At 39.2% G+C, this 23389-nt stretch overlaps 1 protein-coding gene across 1 annotated transcript; it reads left to right on the forward strand.

The window, feature by feature from the left end:
• The first annotated feature begins 380 nt into the window (after positions 1-380).
• On the forward strand, positions 381-22794 carry EIF1AX (eukaryotic translation initiation factor 1A X-linked). Its single transcript, XM_059050897.2, has 7 exons — positions 381-755; positions 11577-11660; positions 13789-13892; positions 14978-15028; positions 17158-17239; positions 18389-18480; positions 21418-22794. The coding sequence occupies exons 1-7, from the start codon at positions 740-742 to the stop codon at positions 21421-21423; spliced, it is 435 nt and encodes a 144-aa protein (XP_058906880.1). The 5' UTR covers positions 381-739; the 3' UTR covers positions 21424-22794.
• Positions 22795-23389: the final 595 nt, after the last annotated feature.

Below are 23389 nucleotides of genomic sequence, written 5' to 3' on the forward strand. Positions count from 1 at the left end.
AGGATACAATGCAGCCCCTAACACTGAGTTTGTCTTCTCCCCTCCCTTCCTGTGTGTTGAGCACTTACTATGTGCCAGACATTCTGCTAAATGCTGGTAATAGCAAGCAAGAGATCTGATCTCTGCCAAATAAGGTTTACAGTGAGGTGGGAAACACAGATATTTATAAAGTAATAACAAGTGTCATGCAAATATTACGCTTTGGGCCAAGTTAAGACGGAGCTGTGGAGATGAGAGTTAATGAGCCCGCAGCTCAAACCTGGAGACGCCAGTTTGCCACAAAGCAGCCAGCAGCGGGAGCTCCTAAAACCCGCCTTTATTGTGATGCCTGGGCCCCGCCCACTCCCTCCCGGATTCCACCTTCTACCTGCTCACCGCCCAGTCCCCCGCGGGTTTTGGCAAACTGCGGTAAACGATCCGGGATCGCGTCTCCCTATGCTCTGACAACAGGCGTCAGTAGGCCCTGCCGGCGCCGTAGGGGCGGGAGGGGGGGGGGCGGGCCCTGCTGGCGTTGGGAGGCGGGGAAAGACGACGCAAGCAGCCGCGACGCCATTTGTCGCGGCCCAGCGTGGGTGCAGGCGGATCTCGGAAGAGCTCGGTTGTTAGACTCTCTCGCGCACGCGATCCGCCCTCCGCCGCCCCTGCTTAGTGTCACGCTGTCCCACGCGTCGCCCCTCGGAGGAGTCGCCGCCGCCACCCAGATAGGAGTCGGAGACGCAGCGAGGCCGTCGTCACCGCCATGCCTAAGAATAAAGGTAATGTCGCCTAGACCCCGGGACCACGACTCCGCTTGGCCCGGTCTCCCCGGCTCTGCCCGCGGCCTCCGGAGCTCCTAGGCGGCAGTAACCTTCCTCTCCGCCCTGTCTGCACGCAGCTGGGCGATCCGGACGCGATTCTGGGCTCGGGAGAGGAGCTGGGAAGTTACTCCTGTCTTCCAGTTTGGTCACACTGGGGTGGAGCCGACGCCATTTTTGTAGGGCCTCCTGCGGGAGAACGTGTGCTTCTGCTCCAGATTCGCGCCAGACTGACCCCGGCACTGTAGGGACCTGTGGGGGGACCTCCCCCGTGGCCGCCTGGGCTTCACAAATGGGCGTCTTTGGCCTTCCCGGCAGTTCTTAACTTTCAAAGGGTGATGCCTGTTTTAAGTGGCCGTCAGGTACTCCTGCATGGAATTCTTTATGGGCAGTTGTTGGGTATTGTTGAGACTACTCCCTCTCACTTTTGTAAATAGTGGACGAAGCCTTGATGCATTAAGGTTCCTCCCTAGGGACTTACTCTTACCCATCCTTTTACGGGTTTTTCTTTTTCGCAGAACACCTGTTCCATATTTAGCCAAGTTTTCTACTTTTGCTCCAGATCGGTATATATTGTGATGGGAGTAAAGGCCTTTAAGTTCCTTCCATTTTTAGGCCAAACATTCACGAACTTATCAGATTTGAGGATAATTTTATTTGGAGTTTACAAAATGGAAGGCCTAATCTAGGTAAAAGCAGAACAGTCCTAAAGAAATTCTCCTTTTTTTTAAGACTTAACGGTGTTTCTGTCTTCAGTATTCTTACAATTTCTCGAAGGAAATTGTGGAAGTCCAAACAGGGAAAAGGTATTTTCCTACAGGAGAGGCATGTATTTCACAACCCACAAGTTTCCTTTGATGAGTCACCTTTGAGACCCCTGCCCTGACCCAGGCCTACTCCGTTCTTTTTCCAGGAATTCTACCTCATTTCCTCTTTGTAGCTGTCACTACTCTTTTTATTCCTTGGTGTATTTGGTTGCAGTTCTGTGCGAGATTTGGTGCAGCTCTCTCAGGGCACTGCACCTCACTGCCCTCTTACTTGCAATTCCTTTAGTAGCAAGTATTTTACCGCTGATTATTCTGGTAAAGACGGGGTGACAAAATAGGGGTTTCAAAGTCATGGTTTTCTTGTAACCTATATAATCTTTTATCCCCTCTGAGATGGTAACTGGATCCATTCAATAGGTATCTTATTTTCACCTTTATTTCTGGCCGTGAGATTTCCGATTTCCTCACTAGACTGTAAGTTCTGAAGGGCAATAGTAGTATCTGTTGGAGAAGATTGTATCTATTGGAGAAGACACAAACTAGATATTACTATTGGAGAAGTAGTATCTAGTTTGGAGAAGATTGGCATCTTTAGGGATTTTTGTCTTCCCATGCATGAATGTAGTATGTCTTTACTTTATTTAGGTGTTGTTTAATAACTCCTTACATTTCATGTGCATCTTTTGGCAGGTTTATTCCTAGCTACCTTATATTTTTTGGTTGCTAATTAAAATGGTAAAATGAAAATATTAGAGTGAAAGATTTCAGACATACAATAAGCTATAAAGCAAATATAATGAATAACGGTCTGCAGTTGATGCATCAGTCATGCCCTGTCAAAAGACAGCAATAAAAGTTATTTTCACAGACAAAATTTAATATAAAGAATGGGGGACTTCCCTGGTGGTCCAGTGGTTAAGACTTCGCCTTCCAGTGCAGGGCGTGCGGGTTCGATCCCTGGTTGGGGAGCTGAGATCCCACATGCCCCATGGCCAAAACATAAAACAAGCAATACTGTAACAAATTCAATAAAGACTTTAAAAATGGTCAACATCAAAAAAAAGTCATTATAATATAAAGATTGGTTAACCCATGTATTGGAGAGCTGAAAAGGCAAAAAGGGAACCACTCTAAGGTAGCAATTGCTAGAAACAGCTATGGCTCCTAGAACTGGAGGGAAAAAAGGAGAGAGGTTGTTATTATTAAGACTCACAAAAACAACAGGGATTTACTGTAGAGCACAGGGAACTATTTTCAATATTTTGAATTTATGGTAATAAACCATAATGGAAAAGAATCTGAAAAAAAGAATTTAGATATATACATATATATGTATAACCCAATCACTTTGCTGTACACCTGAAACTAACACAATATTGTAAATCAACTATACTCCAATTAAAGAATAACAAACAAATAAACAAACCTGACAAAACTTGGAGGAGGGGCCCAGACCTCTAAAGAGGGGGTGCTGTCGATAGCAGGATCTTTGAGGACCCCGTGAGGTTGGTTCTGGGGCACAGCGAAAGGGGATCATCTGTAACCACTGAAAGCAGTTACAGCCAGGAGAAGACCGCTGCTGAGTTTATGCCAGTAAAACCGAGAAGCAAATCCCCTTTCTGCTCCAGCCTGCCCTCTGCAGCCTCTCGGCGGCAGGGCCTAACAGGCCGGCGGCGGTGGCGGGCCAAGAAGAAGGGCGGGGTGGGGAAGCTCCGAGAGGAAAGCTGCAGGACCAGCACAGGTGCTCAACTTCCGGCCAGATGGGGTTCCCGGAGGCCCACAACTCAGGGCGGGCTTTTGCAGTGTCAGTGGCCCAAATGGCAGAGGGACATATTTACAGTTGCATTATCAATGCTAAATTTCTAACAATAATTTCTTAACATCATCCAACGTCCAGTGCATTTTCAAATTTACCCTATTGTCTCAAGGGTGTATAGAGTGTACGTATATAATATACCTAATATCGTAGACTATATTTTTTAATTTATTGAGGTGAAAGTCACATCACATAAAGTTAGCCACTTTAAAGTGAGCGAGCGATTTGGACTTCCTTGGTGGCGTAATGGTTAAGAATCCACCTGCCAGTGCAGGGGACATGGGTTCGAGCCCTGGTCCGGGAAGATCCCACATGCTGCGGAGCATGTCAGCCTGCGAGCTACAACTACTGGGTCCACGTGCCACAACTACTGAAACCTGCGTGCCTAGAGCCCATGCTCCACAACAAGAGAAGCCACTGCAGTGGGAAGCCACACTGGGTTGCTAGCACTTGACACTTAGTAGATGCTCAGTAAATAATTGTTGGATTAAGTCACCTCCCTTCTGCTGACTCCACCCTTAGGTGAATAATAGGCTCTCCTTTGGTTTCAATGGGACTGAACTACATTAAAACACATCTAGTTCACTAACCTCCTTTAAAGTTCATTTCATTACATGGCAATAAAATAGGGAAGGGGATGATCAGGGTATGATTAATTCTGGTAAATTGACAAGCAATGAATCATTCTTTTATAAATAACACATGACGCATACAAAAATTATAAATAACGCAGTGAGTGCCTGGGAATCAACCCATTACTCTGAACTTGAGAATTACAACACAGATTCAGTTAAAGCCCTCTGTGGTCCCCTCCCCAGTCCCCTTCCCCTCCCTCTCTTCATCGCTTCCAGGAGGTAGCCACCATTCTGAATTTGGTGTTTAGCATTCCTGTAGTTGTAAAACCCATGTGTTATCTTTAGTTGTTATCTTAGAGGAACAGTACTTTTCAAGACTCTGAGTTTTATGAGATGAGGTTTACTAATGTGAAATAAATTCATGATTATTTTTCTGTTTTTATTCATTGGAAAAGCCAGAGCCTGTGAATATAATCTTGGTGATGTTCACACATGTAAGGGTATAAGCCACTAACTGTGTGTTGAATGACTTGCTTTGGACTGATTCTTACCAGCTTATTTACTCTAGAATCCTCTAGACTCTATCAGTTTATTACCTCAGGGATAAAAGGTAGCCTTGGGCCCACTTACGAAGAGCAGTTGGGGTAAGGTGCTCTCACACTTGAAAGAAGTTACTACTTTTAGTTTTAAAATCACCAGTCCTTTAGGAATGTATGGACTACTCTTGAGTGATTGATTCAAACAATTGTCCAACTAAGTATGTAACTCAGTAAACAAAGTAGGTGTGATACTTGCACTAATGCCTACTCTGCTTTGAAGATTTGGCATGGTTGGTGGCTTGAAGCAGAGAATACTTTTCTCTTTCTAAGCAATGAGCTCTGAGGACTCTGGGTGGGTCAGGACATTGTAGAAGCCTGCCGAACATAGCACAGAGCATTGTGAGACCGCCCCCGGGACAGAGTCAGTGCGCATGACTCAAGAAGTTAAGAGTCTGTCTTTGCAGTGGCCACGTACACGTTCTTTATTCTGTTTGGGCTGTGAACCTGTTTTTGCTGCTTCCAGGCTCCTCCTGTGAGTCCCTTAGTATCGCTACCACTTAACACCTGTCTTCTGTCTTTTGGAATGGCTGCCAATGTGGTTTAGGTTCTAGAATGGAAACAAAATGCTGTGGAGAGATACCCTAATGTGGGGGCCAGGAACAAAAAAGGATTAGATTGGATCTGGTCACCCCCACTCACTAATAGTAAGTGTGTTGCTTCTCTGAGCTTCAGTAAACTCACTGGTAAACTGGGCATAAATGACTTATTACCTTATAGGGTGATTGTGACAAGTAAATGGGTGGCATTGCCACATACAGGTTAAGAGCCTAGTCACTGGGGTGATACTGCCTGATGCAAATACCAGCTCTCACTTCATTCTCTCTTGTGAGATAAAGACAAAATAGTGCCTATCTCATAGGCATAAGCGAGTTAAGGGCGAGTTACTGGGACAGCGAGAAGTCTGCTTGGATTGAAGCATAGGGAAATTGAAGAGGAGTATTGAGAGTTAGGTTGCTGTCATGTTTATAGGTTGAAAGCTTTATATTCTTTAAGGTAGTTATGTTACCACTAACAGAAGTAAGGATGGTTATTAAGAACCAACTTTGTAAAAGAAAGTAATTTGAGTTTTGAGTAAAATTTGAATGACAGTAGCCCACTCACTGGAAATGTGCTGAGCCTCACATTAGAAATAAGAGGCCAAAGCTTAGTTGAAATAGTTGGGTGAGATGTAAAATTCTTAGCATAGAAGTGGTAGGTGAGAGAAATTTTTCCTTGAAAAGTAGCTAAGCAGAAGCTGAGAAATTGGACTTAATGAAGCTCCGCTCCGAGGGGATAGGCATAGTGAAGGAGTAGGGGTGATGAAAGGTCAAGAATAGTGCAGGTGGCCCTTTAAAAGTCAGAAAAAGAGTTGAGAAATGATCAGCAGTGTCATTATTTAAAGTATGGAAAATGGGAGGGAGGGTACAGATTTTTAAGGCCACCGGTAGACAGAAGAATTCTAGAATCCTACATGGTAAAAAGAATATAGAGAGGCACTTGAATCTTCTGTTCTAACTCCCTCATTTTATAGAGGCTGGAACTGAGATCCTGAGAAGTTTTGTGAAAGCTCCCTGTATCCTTTATTCCTCCCTCCACATATGGTCACAATTCCCATCTTGTTTCCATCTCAGAAATATTCCTGTTATGTGTCCCTTCCTCTTCATGGTCAGGCTAGGTGTGCTTCATTCTATGTGTAATAAGGACAGTGACCTTCTTACCAGTTTTCCAGAGGATCATGTCACACTATTTTTTGTTGAACCATTTAAGGTTTTTGAATAGTAAAATTCATCATTCAAGTTAAAAGGGTAGAATGAAATGTCTTTCCTAAGTGTGTCCTCTTGTCAATGAGTTCTCACAGGCAGTCAGTAACTTTTTTGTATGTGCCCTTCCAGAGATATTTTATATAGAAGCAAGTATGAATATGAATTTCCCTTTTTTACACAATGGTAGCTTTATACTCTTCTTCAGCTTGCTCTATTTGTCGTTGAACTTGCATGGTGAAGAATTTTGAACATATACAAAAGTAGACTAGTATAATGAACCTCCATGTACTCAGCTCCTGGCCTCAGGCATCATTAATTCACAGCTAAACTTGCACCGTCCGCACCGAATCAGGGTCCACATATGGGCTCTACGTTGTCATTGGTTGATATCTTTTAAGTCTTTTCTCCCCTGTAGGTTCTTCATCCATCTGTGGGGGGGCTTTTTCTTCATAATGTATCTGTTGAAGAAAACAGATCGTCTTGTGGGTTCGTCCCCATGTTGTTTTCATCCCCGTCATCCCCCACCCACTAGCTAGATTTTGCTGATTGCAGTCCTAGTGCACCTTGATGTTTACTGTTTTTTAATAGACTGTCTTGTAGAGCAGTTTTCTGTTCATAGAAAAATGAGCAGAAATTGCAGAGTTCCAACTCCCACCCTCCCAGTTTCCTCTATTATTAATATCTTACATGAGCCACTATAGATAGTCCATAGTTTACATTAAGGTTCATTCTTTGTGTTATACGTTTTATGGATTTTTGACAAATATATGGTGACATGTATCCACCATTACAGTACCGTACTGCATTAAAAATCCCGTGTTGTTCACCTATTCACTTGTCCTTCCTTCCCCGCATCCCAGCTGCCAACTACTTATCTTTTTACTCTCTCTGTAATTTTGCCTTTTCAAAAATGTTATATGGTTGGAATCATACTATTCAGCCTTTACAGATTGGCTTCCTTCCCTTAGTAATATACATGTAAGGTTTCTCCATGTCTTTGGGGGGCTTGATAGCTCATTTCTTTTTTATTGCTGAATTGTATTCCATTGTATGGAAGTACCACAGCTTACGCTTTCACCTCCTAAAGGACATCTTGGTTACTTCCAAGTTCAGGCAATTAGTACCTTGCTTTTCTTTTTTTTTAAATGTCTTTATTGGAGTATAATTGCTTTACAATGGTGTGTTAGTTTCTGCTTTACAACAAAGTGAATCAGTTATACATATACATATGTTCCCATATCTCTTCCCTCTTGTGTCTCCCTCCCTCCCACCCACCCTCCCTATCCCACCCCTGTAGGTTGTCACAAAGCACAGAGGTGATCTCCCTGTGCCGTGCGGCTGCTTCCCACTAGCTATCTATTTTACGTTTGGTAGTGTATCTATGTCCATGCCACTCTCTCACTTTGTCACAGCTTACTCTCCCACTCCCCATATCCTCAAGTCCATGCTCTAGTAGGTCTGTGCCTTTATTCCTGTCCTACCCCTAGGTTCTTCATGACCTTTTCTTTTTTTTTTTTTTTAAGATTACATATATATGTGTTAGCATACGGTGTTTTTTTTTTTCTCTTTCTGACTTACTTCACTCTGTATGACAGACTCTAGGTCCATCCACCTCACTACAAATAACTCAGCTTCATTTCTTTTTATGGCGGAGTAATATTCCATTGTATACATGTGCCACATCTTCTTTATCCATTCATCTGTCGAGGGACACTTAGGTTGCTTCCATGTCCTGGCTATTGTAAACAGAGCTGCAGTGAATATTGGGGTGCATGTGTCTTTTTGAATTATGGTTTTCTCTGGGTATATACCCAAGAGTGGGAGTGCTGGGTCGTATGGTCGTTCTGTTTGTAGTTTTTTAAGGAGCCTCCGTACTGTTCTCCATAGTGGCTGTATCAATTTACATTCCCACCAACAGTGCAAGAGTGTTCCCTTTTCTTCACACCCTCTCCAGCATTTATTGTTTCTAGAGTTTTTGATGATGGCCAATCTGACCGGTGTGAGATGATATCTCATTGTAGTATTGATTTGCATTTCTCTAATGATTAATGATGTTGAGCATTCTTTCATGTGTTTGTTGGCAATCTGTACGTCTTCTTTGGAGAAATGTCTATTTAGGTCTTCTGCCCATTTTTGGATTGGGTTGTTTGTTTTTTTGTTATTGAGCTGCAATGAGCTGCTTGTAAATTTTAGAGATAATCCTTTGTCAGTTGCTTCATTTGCAAATATTTTCTCCCATTCTGAGGGTTGTCTTTTGGTCTTGTTTATGGTTTCCTTTGCTGTGCAAAAGTTTTTAAGTTTTATTAGGTCCCATTTGTTTATTTTTGGTTTTATTTCCATTTCTCTAGGAGATGGGTCAAAAAGAATCTTGCTGTGATTTATGTCATAGAGTGTACTGCCTATGTTTTCTTCTCAGAGTTTGATAGTGTCTGGCCTTACATTTAGGTCTTTAATCCATTTTGAGCGTATTTTTGTGTATGGTGTTAGGGAGTGTTCTAATTTCATATTTTTACATGTAGCTGTCCAGTTTTCCCAGCACCACTTATTGAAGAGGCTGTCTTTTCTCCACTGTATATTCTTGCCTCCTTTATCAAAGATAAGGTGACCATATGTGCGTGGGTTTATCTTTGGGCTTTCTATCCTATTGCATTGATCTATATTTCTGTTTTTGTGCCAGTACCATACTGTCTTGATTACTGGAGCTTTGTAATATAGTCTGAAGTCAGGGAGCCTGATTCCTCCAGCTCCATTTTTGTTTCTCAAGATTGCTTTGGCTATTCGGGGTCTTTTGTGTTTCCATACAAGTTGTGAAATTTTTTGTTCTAGTTCTGTGAAAAATGCCAGTGGTAGTTTGCTAGGGATTGCACTGAATCTGTAGATTGCTTTGGGTAATAGAGTCATTTTCACAATGTTGATTCTTCCAATCCAAGAACATGGTATATCTCTCCATCTGTTTTGTATCATCTTTAATTTCTTTCATCAGTGTCTTCTAACTTTCTGCCTACAGGTCTTTTGTCTCCTTAGGTAGGTTTATTCCTAGATATTTTATTCTTTTTGTTGTAATGGTAAATGGGAGTGTTTTCTTAATTTCACTTTCAGATTTTTCGTCATTCGTGTATAAGAATGCCAGAGATTTCTGTGCATTCATTTTGTATTCTGCTGCTTTACCAAATTCATTGATTAGCTGTAGTAGTTTTCTCGTACCATCTTTAGGATTCTCTATGTATAGTATCATGTCATCTGCAAACAGTGACAGCTTTACTTCTTCTTTTCCTATTTGGATTCCTTTTATTTCTTTTTATTCTCTGGTTGCTGTGGCTAGAACTTCCAAAAGTAGGTTGAATAAGAGTGGTGAGAGTGGGCAGCCTTGTCTTGTTCCTGATCTTAGTGGAAATGGTTGCAGTTTTTCACCATTGAGAACAATGCTGGCTGTGGGTTTGTCATATATGGCCTTTATTATGTTGAGGAAAGTTCCCTCTGTGCCTGCTTTCTGCAGAGTTTTTATCATAAATAGGTGTTGAATTTTGTCTAAAGCTTTCTCTGCATCTGTTGAGATGATCATATGGTTTTTCTCCTTCAGTTTGTTGATATGGTGTATCATGTTGATTGATTTGCGTATATTGAAGAATCCCTGCATTCCTGGAATAAACCCCACTTGATCATGGTGTATGATCCTTTTAATGTGCTGTTTGATTCTGTTTGCTAGTATTTTGTTGAGGATTTTTGCATCTATGTTCATCGGTGATACTGGCCTGTAGTTTTCTTTCTTTGTGACGTCTTTGTCTGGTTTTGGTATCAGGGTGATGGTGGCCTCGTAGAATGAGTTTGGGAGTGTTCCTCCCTCTGCTATCTTTTGGAAGAGTTTGAGAAGGATAGGTGTTAGCTCTTCTCTAAATGTTTGATAGAATTCACCTGTGAAGCCATCTGGTCCTGGGCTTTTGTTTGTTGGAAGATTTTTAATCACAGTTTCAATTTCAGTGCTTGTGATTGGTCTGTTCATATTTTCTATTTCTTCCTGGTTCAGTCTCAGCAGGTTGTGCATTTCTAAGAACTTGTCCATTTCTTCCACGTTGTCCGTTTATTGGCATAGAGTTGCTTGTAGTAATCTCTCATGATCTTGTGTATTTCTGCGGTGTCAGTTGTTACTTCTCCTTTTTCATTTCTAATTCTATTGCTTTGAGTCTTCTCCCTTTTTTTCTTGATGAGTCTGGCTAATGTTGATCAATTTTGTTTATCTTCTCAAAGAACCAGCTTTTAGTTTTATTGATCTTTGCTATCATTTCCTTCATTTCTTTTTCATTTATTTCTGATCTGATCTTTATGATTTCTTTCCTTCTGCTAACTTTGGGGGGTTTTTTGTTCTTCTTTCTCTAATTGCTTTAGGTGCAAGGTTAGGTTGTTTATTTGAGGAGTTTCCTGTTTCTGAAGGTAGGATTGTATTGCTATAAACTTCCCTTTTAGAACTGCTTTTGCTGCATCCCATAGGTTTTGGGCTGTCGTGTCTCCATTGTCATTTATTTCTAAGTACCTTGCTTTTTAACTTGCTTGATGTATCCTACAGCTATAGGACAAAATGTAAACTCTCAGGGTTGCCAGACTTGTTGCTGTCCCTCTGCTGCCACAAAATCAGTGTCCCTTTCCAGTTGCTAAAACTTTACCCCCACCCCCCACCCCGGCCCAGTTGCCTTCTTTTTGCACACAGACCTTTCATTTGGGGGAGCAGGTACAAGAGAGACCCCATTTTACAAAATTTATCATGATCCATTATATAGCCCTCCTTGGTCCTTGTGGGCCACTGTAGGAGGAGTTCACTTAGCAGTGTACTCAACCAAGTAGTCGTCACGTTTATGATACCTCCTTTTGGGTTGTTTGTATTTTATGTCAGCAGTATCCCCAAAGGGATTTCCACGAAGGGTAGGGAAGTGACAATATGTATATGTTTAATGATTGGAGATACATGACCAAATTAGGTGAATTTTTTAATTTTTCTTTTTTTTTTCAGGTTTTTGTTGTTTGTTTGAAGTATGGCTTACAACATTATATTAGTTTCAGGTGTATGTCATAGTGATTCAGTATTTTTGTAGATTAGACTCCATTTAAAGTTATTATAAAATACGATAGTCGCTGTGCTGTACAATATATTCGTGTAGCTTATTTATTTTACACATAGTAGATTGTACTTCTTATAATTTAAGTGGCTTTTAAAGAACATTCTGTAAGCCCTAGTTTAGTTTCTTTTTCTGTTTTGCAGATACTTAATGTCTTTTTCTTTAAAACCATTAGGTAAAGGAGGTAAAAATAGACGCAGAGGTAAGAATGAGAATGAATCTGAAAAGAGAGAGCTGGTGTTCAAAGAAGATGGGCAAGGTAAGCATTTTCATAAGTTAGGTTTCTTTCAGTAATAGTTTTCTTTCTTAAGTAAGGATTTTCAATTTCTCAACATAAAAGAGATACTGTTCATAATCCTGAGCAAAAAATCGCATGTCCCCTTTTGCTCTTCTCCATTTCTCAACCCCAACACTTCTCCAGAGGCTTTTCTTCTGGTAGTTATTTCTTGGTATACTCAGCATGCGCTGAGGATTGATGGCATTTCTGTAAATGTGTACGTTTCACTGTTTTATGTGAACACTCATGTTACAACTAAGAATGAATTGAACAGTTCAGAGGGAATTAAGCCTCAAAAGCTATGGTTGACAATTCCATGACTTAGTACACTTTTTTTGATAGCAAATGGTGCTACATAGTATGTTCAGTAGACCATGGGTATTTGAGGAATGCATCTGAGGCATGTAAATTATATGTAATTTCTTAAAATATAATAAAATGAAACTGAACAATTGACCTTTTCAAACTGATTAAGATTTTTGTTAAGTGCCAGATACATAACACTAGTTTCCCATGTTTTGTTTTGGTTTGGTTTTGGTTTTGGGTTTTGAGAGTTATGGGTTTTTTTGGGGGGGTGGTTAACATCTCTATTGGAGTATAACTGCTTTACAGTGGTGTGTTAGTTTCTGCTGTACAACAAAGTGAATCAGTTATACATACACATATATCCCCATTTCCCATGTTTTTATTTTGAGTAATTTCAAACTTTCAGAAAAGTTGCAGTAAAAGTACCATGAGTTCCTTTAACCCCTTCATCTTTGTGTGTGTGTGTGTGTGTGTGTGTGTGTTTCCTGAACCATTTGGAAGTTAGTTGAAGACATCATGATACTTTTCCCTTACTACTTCATCATGTGTCTCCTAAGCACAAGTATATTCTCTCACATAGCTACAGTAGGATTCTCACTCTCAGGTATTTTAATGTGAATATATTATTTATCTAGTATATAGTCCATATTTAAATTTTTCTAGTTATCCCAGTGATTTCCGGCAGTTTTTAACAAAGAACTTTTTCTAATTATCTTTTTATAGAACTTGGTAGATTTCTTCATGCTGTGAATATATAAGCCACTAAAGATGAAACGTGTTATTTAGCTAAAAGACCCTTTTATTTCTTACCCTTGATTCTTGCCTCCTTTAGCAGTTGACTTTATTTTGACTGCCATTACTTTTTCTTTTTCATGTTTTCCCCCCACTTTGGAAGAGAGGCTGCCTTTAAATCGGCCAACCATGTTGAGGCCCTAGGTGGGTGCTAGGTTCACTGTAGTCTGAGTAACTCACTTCCACTTGTCAGCACCACAGTTGAGCCTTTGAAAGTTTTGTTTCAGTGTATTTGCCAATTGGTGGGTGTCCTCTTTGGGGATCAGTCTTGCGTACAACTTGAGTAAACTAAAGGTTCTGAAGTGACCCCATCCCCTCACCTCTGGTCTTCTGTCGTTTAATGACAGAAGAGACGGCTCGTCTGCAAGTCACTGCTCATAATCTCAGTGTTTCAAGTGGCAGTGAAGTAGGGTGGCTTCCTGGGTACCCTTTTGGAAAGATTTTTATTAAAAGTTTGGCATTTTGTCTGGGAACATCTTTCCAGCTTTACAAAAACTTTAGAATAATCACTAAGATATTCTGATTTAACAAAGACGTTAATAACATATAAGCTGCTTTTGATTTGCCAGTGTACCAAAACTTGTGTTATAGTTAGCCTCTAAAGGCTAGCCCTCCCCTGAGGGAAAGGAGACCAAAATTGAGCGAGGATCCAAAGTGAGAGATTGATGAGAGACATGTTAGTGTACATATTGGGACAGGCCACCTTGATCTCCAGAAGTAGAGCATACAGTCATGAAGATGGTGGACAGTCCACTTAACTCAAAATGAGTAGATAATTAAAATATTTCTGCTGGCAGGGACAGCTTGTCATAGAAATGGCATTACACAGTCTTGGTTCTGGCTCTGCCGTTAACTAGCTTGGTGTTTTATCACTCCCTTGTACTTATTTTACTGCATATACTTATTCCTAACCAACACACCTATATGTTCTAATCAGCTGTATGTGGACTTTTAAGTTGCTTTTTTCAAAAATTCAGCAATATCCTATACCCTTTACTCTTCCCTCCTCCAGAGTATGCTCAAGTCATCAAAATGTTGGGAAATGGACGATTAGAAGCGATGTGTTTTGATGGTGTAAAGAGGTTATGTCACATCAGAGGGAAACTGAGAAAAAAGGTAAGTGTGGAGACTTGTTTTACTTTAATATAAAATTATGGTTAAGGGGGAAAAAGGGCTCTAAGGTTTTTATGGGCCGAGGACCTCATTTTTGTAAGTTCCCAAAAGATTTCAGTAGAACAGCGATTTACCTCTAAGTCAAAACAGCAAGATCTTTGATGGTAATTTTATACAGGTATCTGTCTAAAGACTCATTTATATCACCTATGTTGTATTCCTGCCCCCAAATGATTAACCTGAATCTAATCATGAGGAAACAATTAACAAGTCCAAATGGAGGGACACACTGCAAAACAAATGGCCTGACTCCTAATATATATATAATGTTAGTCTCATGAAAGGAAACAGACCAGCAGGGCCGGCTATATCAATGTAAAGGAGTTTAAAGAGGTGCAGTGGTTAAACGCAGTAGGTGTTTGGGTTCTCATTTGGGGGCGGGGGGCGAATAGCTGTAAGGAGTGTTAAGAAAATTTGAATACGAATTACAGTAAATAAGTGTTGTACTAATGTTAAATTTCCTGAATTGAGATCTTGAATGGGCTGCCTTGGAAAGTAGTGATTAATTTCTCATCAGGGTAGGCGTTTAGGCAGATTTATTGACCAGGCTGGTTAAAAGTCACTCCAGCCCTGGCTTTATGATTTTTTAAAAATTTGTCTTGTTAATGCTCATGTTACCAAACGAAAGGAGTTCTGTTTCCTGTGTGTATTTGGGTGGGTGGAAGGGAGGGAGGGAGGGAGATAAAACCACATTCCTAATTTACTATTCTCATATGTTGTAATGGATAACTAACCACTTAGAGGGGTTCAGTATTAAGAATCCCTTAATTTCTAGACTAATCATTGGTCCTCTGGAATTATTAAACTGTCAAGTAGTTAAATAAGATTGTTATTTTTCTAATATCCCAAATTATAGAAAATTGGAAAGTGGCTCAGCTGCTTACTGTAGTTTTTTTTTCCTAATTCTAAATACAGGTACTTTACCCACAGTTGGGTGAATAGTATGTGTATTTTATGGGAAGACTGACTCAACATTGCTCTTGGTTGATTATTTTTCTTGTAAATGTAACCTCCTCTGACTTTTATAGGTCTGGATAAATACCTCAGACATCATATTGGTTGGTCTGCGGGACTACCAGGTAAAAACAAAATTAAAATTTTCATTGTTTACTTGCTTGAATTTTGTGAGCAATTAATGTTTAGAACGTAAGTCATAACCATATTTGACCAGTTCCAGGCCAGTATGCTATTCACCGTTGTGTCAGCCAACATTTCTTAAGGGCCAGTTCTGTCTTAGGCATTGTGCTAGGTACCCCAGGGATCATGGTTCCCATATGCCAGTCTGTGGAGTCTGCATTTTCACTACAGAAGAATCACAGACAGTGTGAATTTTTCATGAAGCTAAATAGTCCTTTTTCCCTTTTTGATATTTAAAAAGTTCCCTTTTTTGGAGTGAGGGATACTATATTGTGGTGGTTTTGTTGGTGTTCTTAGTTGGCAAGATAAAAATAATTTTATGTTGGACTGCCTGCCCCCATTTTTTTTTTTTTTTTTAACTTAAACGTCTTGAAATCAAAATCTGGAAACCATTACTCTAGGGGATACAACTGAATGAGTCAAGCTGTCATCTCACAAAATGCTTATTGGCCTGGTAGTGGAGAGGGTAAGATAAGACAGGCACACGAGTAATTGCAGTAGAAAGCATGATAGAAGTATGTGCTCTGAATTTAGATGAGCACTTAGGAAGAAAATGGAAGTCGCCCTTCATGATCTCAGCCTGGAGAGACTACTCATGGCAGGGCTGTGAAATCCATTTGGTTTCCACCTATTGGAACTCATCACTATGTATTTACATTTTGAGTGATTGTGTTTGTATTTTTATAACTTTGATCGTACCTTGATTTTTAAAAATATATTTTCTAGAATAAAGCATTAAAATCTTTACCTTAAATCAGTGGTTGTCAACCGTGGGTGATTGTTTTCCCCCCAGGGGACATTTGGCAGTGTCTGGAGACATTTCAGGTTTTCACACCTGGGGGTAGGGGTCAGTGCTGGTCGTCTAGTAGATAGAGACTGGGGTGATGCTAAACATCCTACAATGCACAGGACAGTCCCTGCAGCAAAGAATTATGTGGCCCAAAATATCAACTGTGCCGAGGTTGAGATAGCCTGCTTTAAACTCATTCCATTTTAATGTCCATTTTCTTCTTTTGATCCTAAAGATAATCCCAGAAGTAGGAATAATTAGTTCCCTGTTTGACAGATAAGGAAATCAAGGTTCTGAAAGGTGTAACATTCATACTATAAAATGACAGCCACATTAAGTTTTCCAATTCTCAATCTCCCATGGTCCTTCTTTTATGCCCCTGCCACTTAAAGGGTGGTACAGGGACCAGTAGCATCACTAGCTTTTGGCAACTTGTTAGAAACGCAGATTCTTGGACCTCACCCCAGGCCTCCTAAATCAGACTGTGCGTTTTAACCAGAATCCCCTTGGGCTTCTGTACACATGACCGTTATAAGAAGTGCTGGTCTGAATCACACCATTCTTGGATCACTGTGATCACTTACGTTGCCTTTAAGAACTTTTGAAGTTGAAACAATTAGCTTCAACCCTTTTTCTCTTCCTTATCTGAGTCAGATTCCTTTCGGATGGGGAAGTGTGAACATTCTGAAGCATTCGTTTTCAGTGGGACACTTACATCAGAAATACCCGTATCTTTTCCAAATACACACTCATGGGCTTCACTCCACATCTCCTAATTTATCTGTCTTTAGGAGATGTAAAAGCTCCATAGGGGATTCTGATGGATTTGTACCCTAAGAACCACTGATACATGGAAAGGTATAATAATTTCCTTGGGTCATTATACCAGTCTCAGTTTTTGAATTAGAGTATTTAATCCCCTGTAAATTATGGTCCCAGGGAATTTTTGTATTTCAAAAGACTTCTAATCAAAAGGTAACTGTAAACAATCCAAAAGATTGGGTCTGTACAGTTCTGCTCTTATTGAAGTGAAATCTATAGCTGTTTTCCCTAAGCTTGTTGATCATTATTCATTTATGCATGCAAGCTTCTTTATACTGGGTTAAACCCAACGATGTTTTTCAGAGGGTAGGAGAAAACTGTAAATTTTTAGGAAAAGGAGAGGAGAGGAGTTTATACCACAACAGTGAAATTAATTTTCCCTCCAGTTTGAAACTGATTTATGAAATAACAGATATTTTGGCATAATCATTTGTAAATCTTATTTGTCTCTTTTTTAAGGATAATAAAGCTGATGTAATTTTAAAATACAATGCAGATGAGGCTAGAAGTCTGAAGGCATATGGCGAACTTCCAGAACATGGTAATGTCTGAGATATTACATTAACCTGTTATATGGTGTTATTACCTGGTGGTATTTAGATGAAGGAATTTTGGTAGAATTTTGTGGATTTTGCATGTTTAGTTTTGAGTTTACGTGATTCATTCCAAGTATACCTGCCTGTACTTCGTAATACTAGACACCTTAAGAAAAAAGTAACTGGGATTCTGTTCCTAATAAATATACTTTTGGTGAGGAATTATCCTTTATAAGCCCTAAGCTTCTGCGTAATGCCAGTCAGCAGAATAAATTTATTATAGTATTTATTTGAAAGTTCCTTTCTAAAGAGACTGTCATTATTCATCTGCTTTCAGTGTGAAGCAAGGATAGCAATTAGGTACTGTTGTCGATTTTTATTAAAAAGTCAGTTTTCAGTTCATCTTATCCTAGTGTCATAGTATCCATAGGATTTTGTTAAATCAACGTTTTTTGTTTCTCCCCTGCAGTACAAAAGTTATGCGTTCTTAACGCGTAATACTTCAATAAAAATAAGTTTTTCGTGACCTCATCAAAGGGGAAGTGACTACATACTATTTTATAAGCCTCCATTTTTCATTTGGAAGTTGTTTTTATTTTTTGGTTCCGTTGCATATTATCAAGAAAACTATAATTTTACTTGAGCATGAAAATCCTGCTGAAATTATTTACTTGGCATTTCCAATCTAGGAAATGCTAATATATCTGGGAATAGGACTAGCACTTCCTGGTTCATTTTTGTTATTTAGGGATAAGCATGATTTGACCAAATTTTTCTGATTGATGAGTTTATCTGATGATTTGTGGCTTGTTAGCATGTGCTCAGACGTTTTTTGAAGTGTAGCTGGAAGTTGTAATGGCTTTAGAATTTGTGTAATTAGAGCCTGCCTCACTAAAAATACCTTTGTGAGCAAAAGAAAATTGTTTCCATTTTGACTTAGAGATTTTGTTGTGTAAAATACTGTTCCATATACTAGGGTTGTTAGGTAGAGGTTAAGAGGTTCTTTCTGGTAATGAAACTTAAATTAAAAATTTGACTTGTAAGAGTCTCCTTTTATACTTCAACATTTGATATCCACCCACTTCTTTTAGTGGGCAATTTATTCATTTTACTAACATCTTGGTTATATTGTATATTTGTTACTGTTTCTTTAGCTAAAATCAATGAAACTGATACATTTGGTCCTGGAGATGATGATGAAATCCAGTTTGATGACATTGGAGATGACGATGAAGACATTGATGATGTAAGTAGTGTTTTTCACCTTGAGTTTTTCAGCTTTCGTTGTGCTAGTCGAATTGTTTATGCTTTGAGAATTTTATCATCTTTTTCAGTATTTCTTCCTAAAAAGGTCAGTATTTGCTTTGGCAATATGAGTGCTGGGCATTGGAATCTCAACTTGTTTAAGTTAAGAGTGTCTAGAGAGATAGCTATTCAGAAATTTCGCAGACAATTATGAGAAATACAAGATTTTATCAAGAAACAGGCCTTTTTTATTGAGATATAGTTGATGTGCAATATTATATAAGTTACAAGTGTACTGTAAGGTGATTCACAATTTTTAAAAAATATTTATTTATGTTATTTATTTTGGCTATGCCAGGTCTTAGTTGTGGCCCACAGAATCTTTAGTTGAGGCACGTGGGATTTCTTTTTTTTAGTTGTGGCATGCATGTGGGATCTAGTTCCCTGACCAGGGCTCGAACCCGGGCCCCCTGCATTCGGAGCACGGAATCTTACCACCGGACCACCATGGAAGTTCACAGTGATTCACAATTTTTAAAGGTTATACTCTATTTATAGTTACTATAATTGGCTATATCCCCTGTTATACAAACGTGCCTTCTCTTAATTGAAACACTAGTATGTTAGAAGAATAATGTTGTTTGAACAAGTTTCGTATGAAGTGTTGGAATTACAACATAACATTAAAAGCCCTGTTAAAGGGAATTCCCTGACGGTCCAGTGGTTAGAACTCGGCGCTTTTACTGTGGTGGCCCGGGTTCAATTCCTGGTCGGGGAAGTAAGATCCCACAAGCTGTGCTGTGCGGCCACCAAAAAAAAAAGTGCCCTCTTAAAATTGAGGCCTTTTGCCAGTTATATTATTTTATCTGTTGGATATGCACTAGTGGCAAACTCTTGGTTTGGAATTGGTGTGTTAATTTTGAGGAAAATGTGTTGTTTTTTCTCACAGTAAAGCAGTAATGCTCACAAGAATAAGTGCCTCATTGCCCTTCTGCTGTTAAAATATTTAAATGAAATTCAAACTTAGTTTCTGGCAATATAAATCTATTTAATAACTGGGGTGGTATTGTAAGTTACTCTTAAATCTGGGTTGGGCTCTTCTTTTTAAACCCTTTTAAATAAAAATGTAGTTCAGAAACACCTGTGTATAGAAATCTAAAAATAATAGTACTGATGTTTGATTTTATTCAAAGATAAAATTTTAGTATACCTAGAGTAGTTGCTCCTGACTGGGATTGTTTGTGCAACAGAATTACCAGAGCTTTTCAAAAATACAAAGGCTGGGAATTCCCTGGCGGTCCAGTGGTTAGGGCTCTGCGCTTTTACTGCCAAGGGCCTGGGTTCGATCCTTGGTCAGGGAACTAAGATCCCACAAGCCACACAGCGTGGCCAAAAAAACCCAAAAAACAAAAAACCCAACCCAAAAGAAACAAAGGCTGGTCTCGGGAAAGTCTGAATTAAGTGATACCTACCACCGAGATTCTATAATTAACATTTCTGTAGTTGGTTTATCACACATATCTGTCTATACCTTTATTCATCCTTCAGTCTGTCTTACATTTTGATGCATCTCCAAACCATTTTAGAATACATGATGAATTAAAGAAAATTTGAGTACCTATCTCCAGTGTGTATTTGCATTTATGAATTTTTAAATATACAGTACTGTATTTCAGAGCATACCCTAAAATAGAAAAATGAAAAGGGGTAAGAAGTAAATCCATCGTTCTATTTTTTTTTAACATCTTTATAGGAATATTATTGCTTTACAATGGTGTGTTAGTTTCTGCTGTATAACAAAGTGAATCAGCTGTACGTGTACATACATCCCCTTACCTCCTCCCTCTTGCGTCTCCCTCCCACCCTCTCTATCCCACCCCTCTAGGTGGTCACAAAGCACCGAGCTCATCTCCCTGTGCTATGTGGCTGCTTCCTACTAGCTATCGATTTTACATTTGGTAGTGTATATATGTCCATGCCACTCTCTCACTTTGTCCCAGCTTACCCTTCCCCCTCCCTGTGTCCTCAAGTCCATTCTCTACCTCTGCGTCTTTATTCCTGTCCTGCCCCTAGGTTCTTCAGAACCATATCATTCTATTTTTTATGTTATCTCCCTTTGGAAACCCCTGAGCCCCAGAGGATTCTTGTGACTAAGCTGTTAATGACACTTGGACAGTAGATTTATCGATGATATTCTGTGACAAGAACCTGACATGGAGTTTGTCACAGAATAAGGGGTGATCCCAAACATTTTGACAGCTTAGCTGGGGTAGAATACCTTTTTTAGGAAATAAAGAACCTAGTTAGAGTACATACCTCAATATGAAGCCACATACACAGAGGTGATAGGGTGAGGATCTAGATGGGGTTAAGCTTTTCTAAGAAAAGTATTTCTCAGTTTCTGCCAGTGCTTCTTCAGAACTGAGGCTGGCAGGAAGGGATAGTAAAGATAGTAGTTATTTAAGGAATTTGACTTATCTTGGACATTTCCTAAGGGTTGCTTTATCACCTGAGAACCCTGCTTCTTCTGTAAGGTGTTTCTCCAAATGGTTTATATGTGTTCTAGCCTTCACTCCTATAACCAGGTTGATTGGGAGGAGAATTTGGTATCTCACTTTTCCATTTCTCAAGGAAGTAACACTGCCTGTGTCTGCGCTTTACCCCAAAATAAATTTCTAATCAGTAAGTAGCACAAAAGGAAGGAGATAGTAAACTTTATTGAGAATATTCTGCATAACATATAACATTCTGAAGGAAGTTGTAAAGATTCAATGACAGCAGACCAGAATTGAGAAAAACCTAGTGTTGAGAATTTCCTCTTCAAACTGGATTTGCTTCCCAGATTGCCTAAGGGGGTGCATGTGTCCCTTACATGTGGTAGACTGTTGGAATATAAAAATTCTTCTTTTGGTTGATCTGATGTTCTTTTTCCTTCCAGATCTAAGTCGAACTCCACCTTTCACATTCCACTTTCTTTGAGGATTATTCAACAATTTGGATTTTGGCTGTGACCCATTAAAGAAGATTAAAATTTCATTAGCATGAGTGCAATTTGTTAAAGCAGACTGATTTGTTTCTAAGGTATTTCTTTAAAAACTGGTAATGCTGAATTCTTTTAAATGAAATGTTAAACCCACTTTGTTCTTTTGATGTGACGGAGCTTGTGGGTAAAAGACCACATCTGCTCTTCTAAAAGAAAAAATTACGTTACTGCCTTTCCCACTTTGACCACTTCCAGTAAGTAAATGGATGTTTTGAATTTGCCGTACACACGTTACGAATTATAATTAAGCCCTAGTTTTGACTAGCCTGTTTACTGTACAGTGAATTTTTGTATATTCCAGTTACTTAGGTGAATGTTCCCTTGAGATTTTGGTACAATTTAATGGAGGCAGAAGTCTGCATTTGAAGTCAAAAATGATTGGTCTGTTTTTCATATTTAAGTAGCATGTGGCTATTTTTATACTAATTTTGATATTGTATACATTCTTTTCATGATCTTATTTTGCCACTATAAACATCAACAAAAAAGGAGGTTTTTAGAACCTGAGTTTTAATAGCAATTTTGAATTTGTAAAGTTGGTAGTTGCAGAAATCAAACACTAGGTGGCACCCAGTTGTCTTAACATTGGAGATACTGATATAGTTGTCAACTGTTTTTTTTTTAACTTCCTGTGCAGAGGAAATTTTCCAAACAACAAAAGATTGTTTTGATCATATGCATGTATGTAGAATATTTTTGTAGAACAGAAAGATTAATGTTCAAAGTGTCGTTTTATTTTCAGAAGTCATATACGTGTGAGCTACAATTTTGAGTGCTTTATAAACACATAATTTATGTGTAAATGAAAATTTAATTTCATAACAGTTTGTACAAATTAAGCCTTTGGGAAAGTATCCCTAAGCTGGGGAAAGAGGAGGCAATAACAACTTAATGAAAAGATGGTCTCCAATTTCTGAATGGAAGAACTACATACAGTGGAGAAATATAATAAAGACAGTACCATGCTGCAGAGTATATTATACCCTTACTTTGTGTTTAGGATGTATTTTATTGTGTGTACAGGTGTTTTTGCTTGTATTTTATTGGGAATTTAGATTTACCCTTTGTTAGTTATTCATTATCAACTCTAGTAAGATGAAATTAAGGGCAGGGCTAGTTAGACCTAACTAGCCACATAGAAGTGGTATGCAACTGTAAAAGAAATGCTTTGTGTAGCTTGTGAAACTTGTATTCTCCTGGTCTCCAGAGCACTCTTCAGTGTTGAAAAGTGATACACAGAGAATTAAACCTGGACATGGCTTTGGAAAATAAGCACATCTTTTTTTTTTTTTTTTTTTTTTTTAATAAGCACATCTTTGATCCCATGCTTAGTATAATTTCCTTGCCTAAGTATGCAAACTCGGGAATAAAAATCTGAGGTACTATAAAACATTAAATCAAAACACAGAAACTGAGAGTGAACAGTTGTAGTTGATGTTTCTTACTCTATGGAGTTCCTGAACACTTAATGTAGGTGGAATGCATCTGAGACCATGGGCTGGTTTTTAGTGCTCGTAAGGAACCAGCCTTGAAGAATTGACTTAGTGATCATCTTCGTCAGTATTCTAAACCTCCTAAGATATTTAGGCTTCTGTACATAAGAGTGTTTTGGTAAATTTGTGGTATATGTAGATCTTTCCTCCACGTTGTTTTACCAAGAATGTTTTGACTCTGCATCTGTGCTACAGTTCATGGTAGGGGTGGTACAACTCAAACATTAGTTTTTCTGCTTAACCTCCTCTAACAATATGGTTTGTCTAAAGATTCTTGCTGACCCCAATTCACGTGTTCGCAGGTGACATTTTTTTTTTCTGGCCTAGGTAGTAACAGTCCAATCTAGTGCTGTTGTACCCTAGAAAATCTCAAA

The sequence above is a fragment of the Kogia breviceps genome, chromosome X, assembly GCF_026419965.1.
Source record: "Kogia breviceps isolate mKogBre1 chromosome X, mKogBre1 haplotype 1, whole genome shotgun sequence".
Taxonomy (NCBI): Eukaryota; Metazoa; Chordata; class Mammalia; order Artiodactyla; family Physeteridae; genus Kogia; species Kogia breviceps.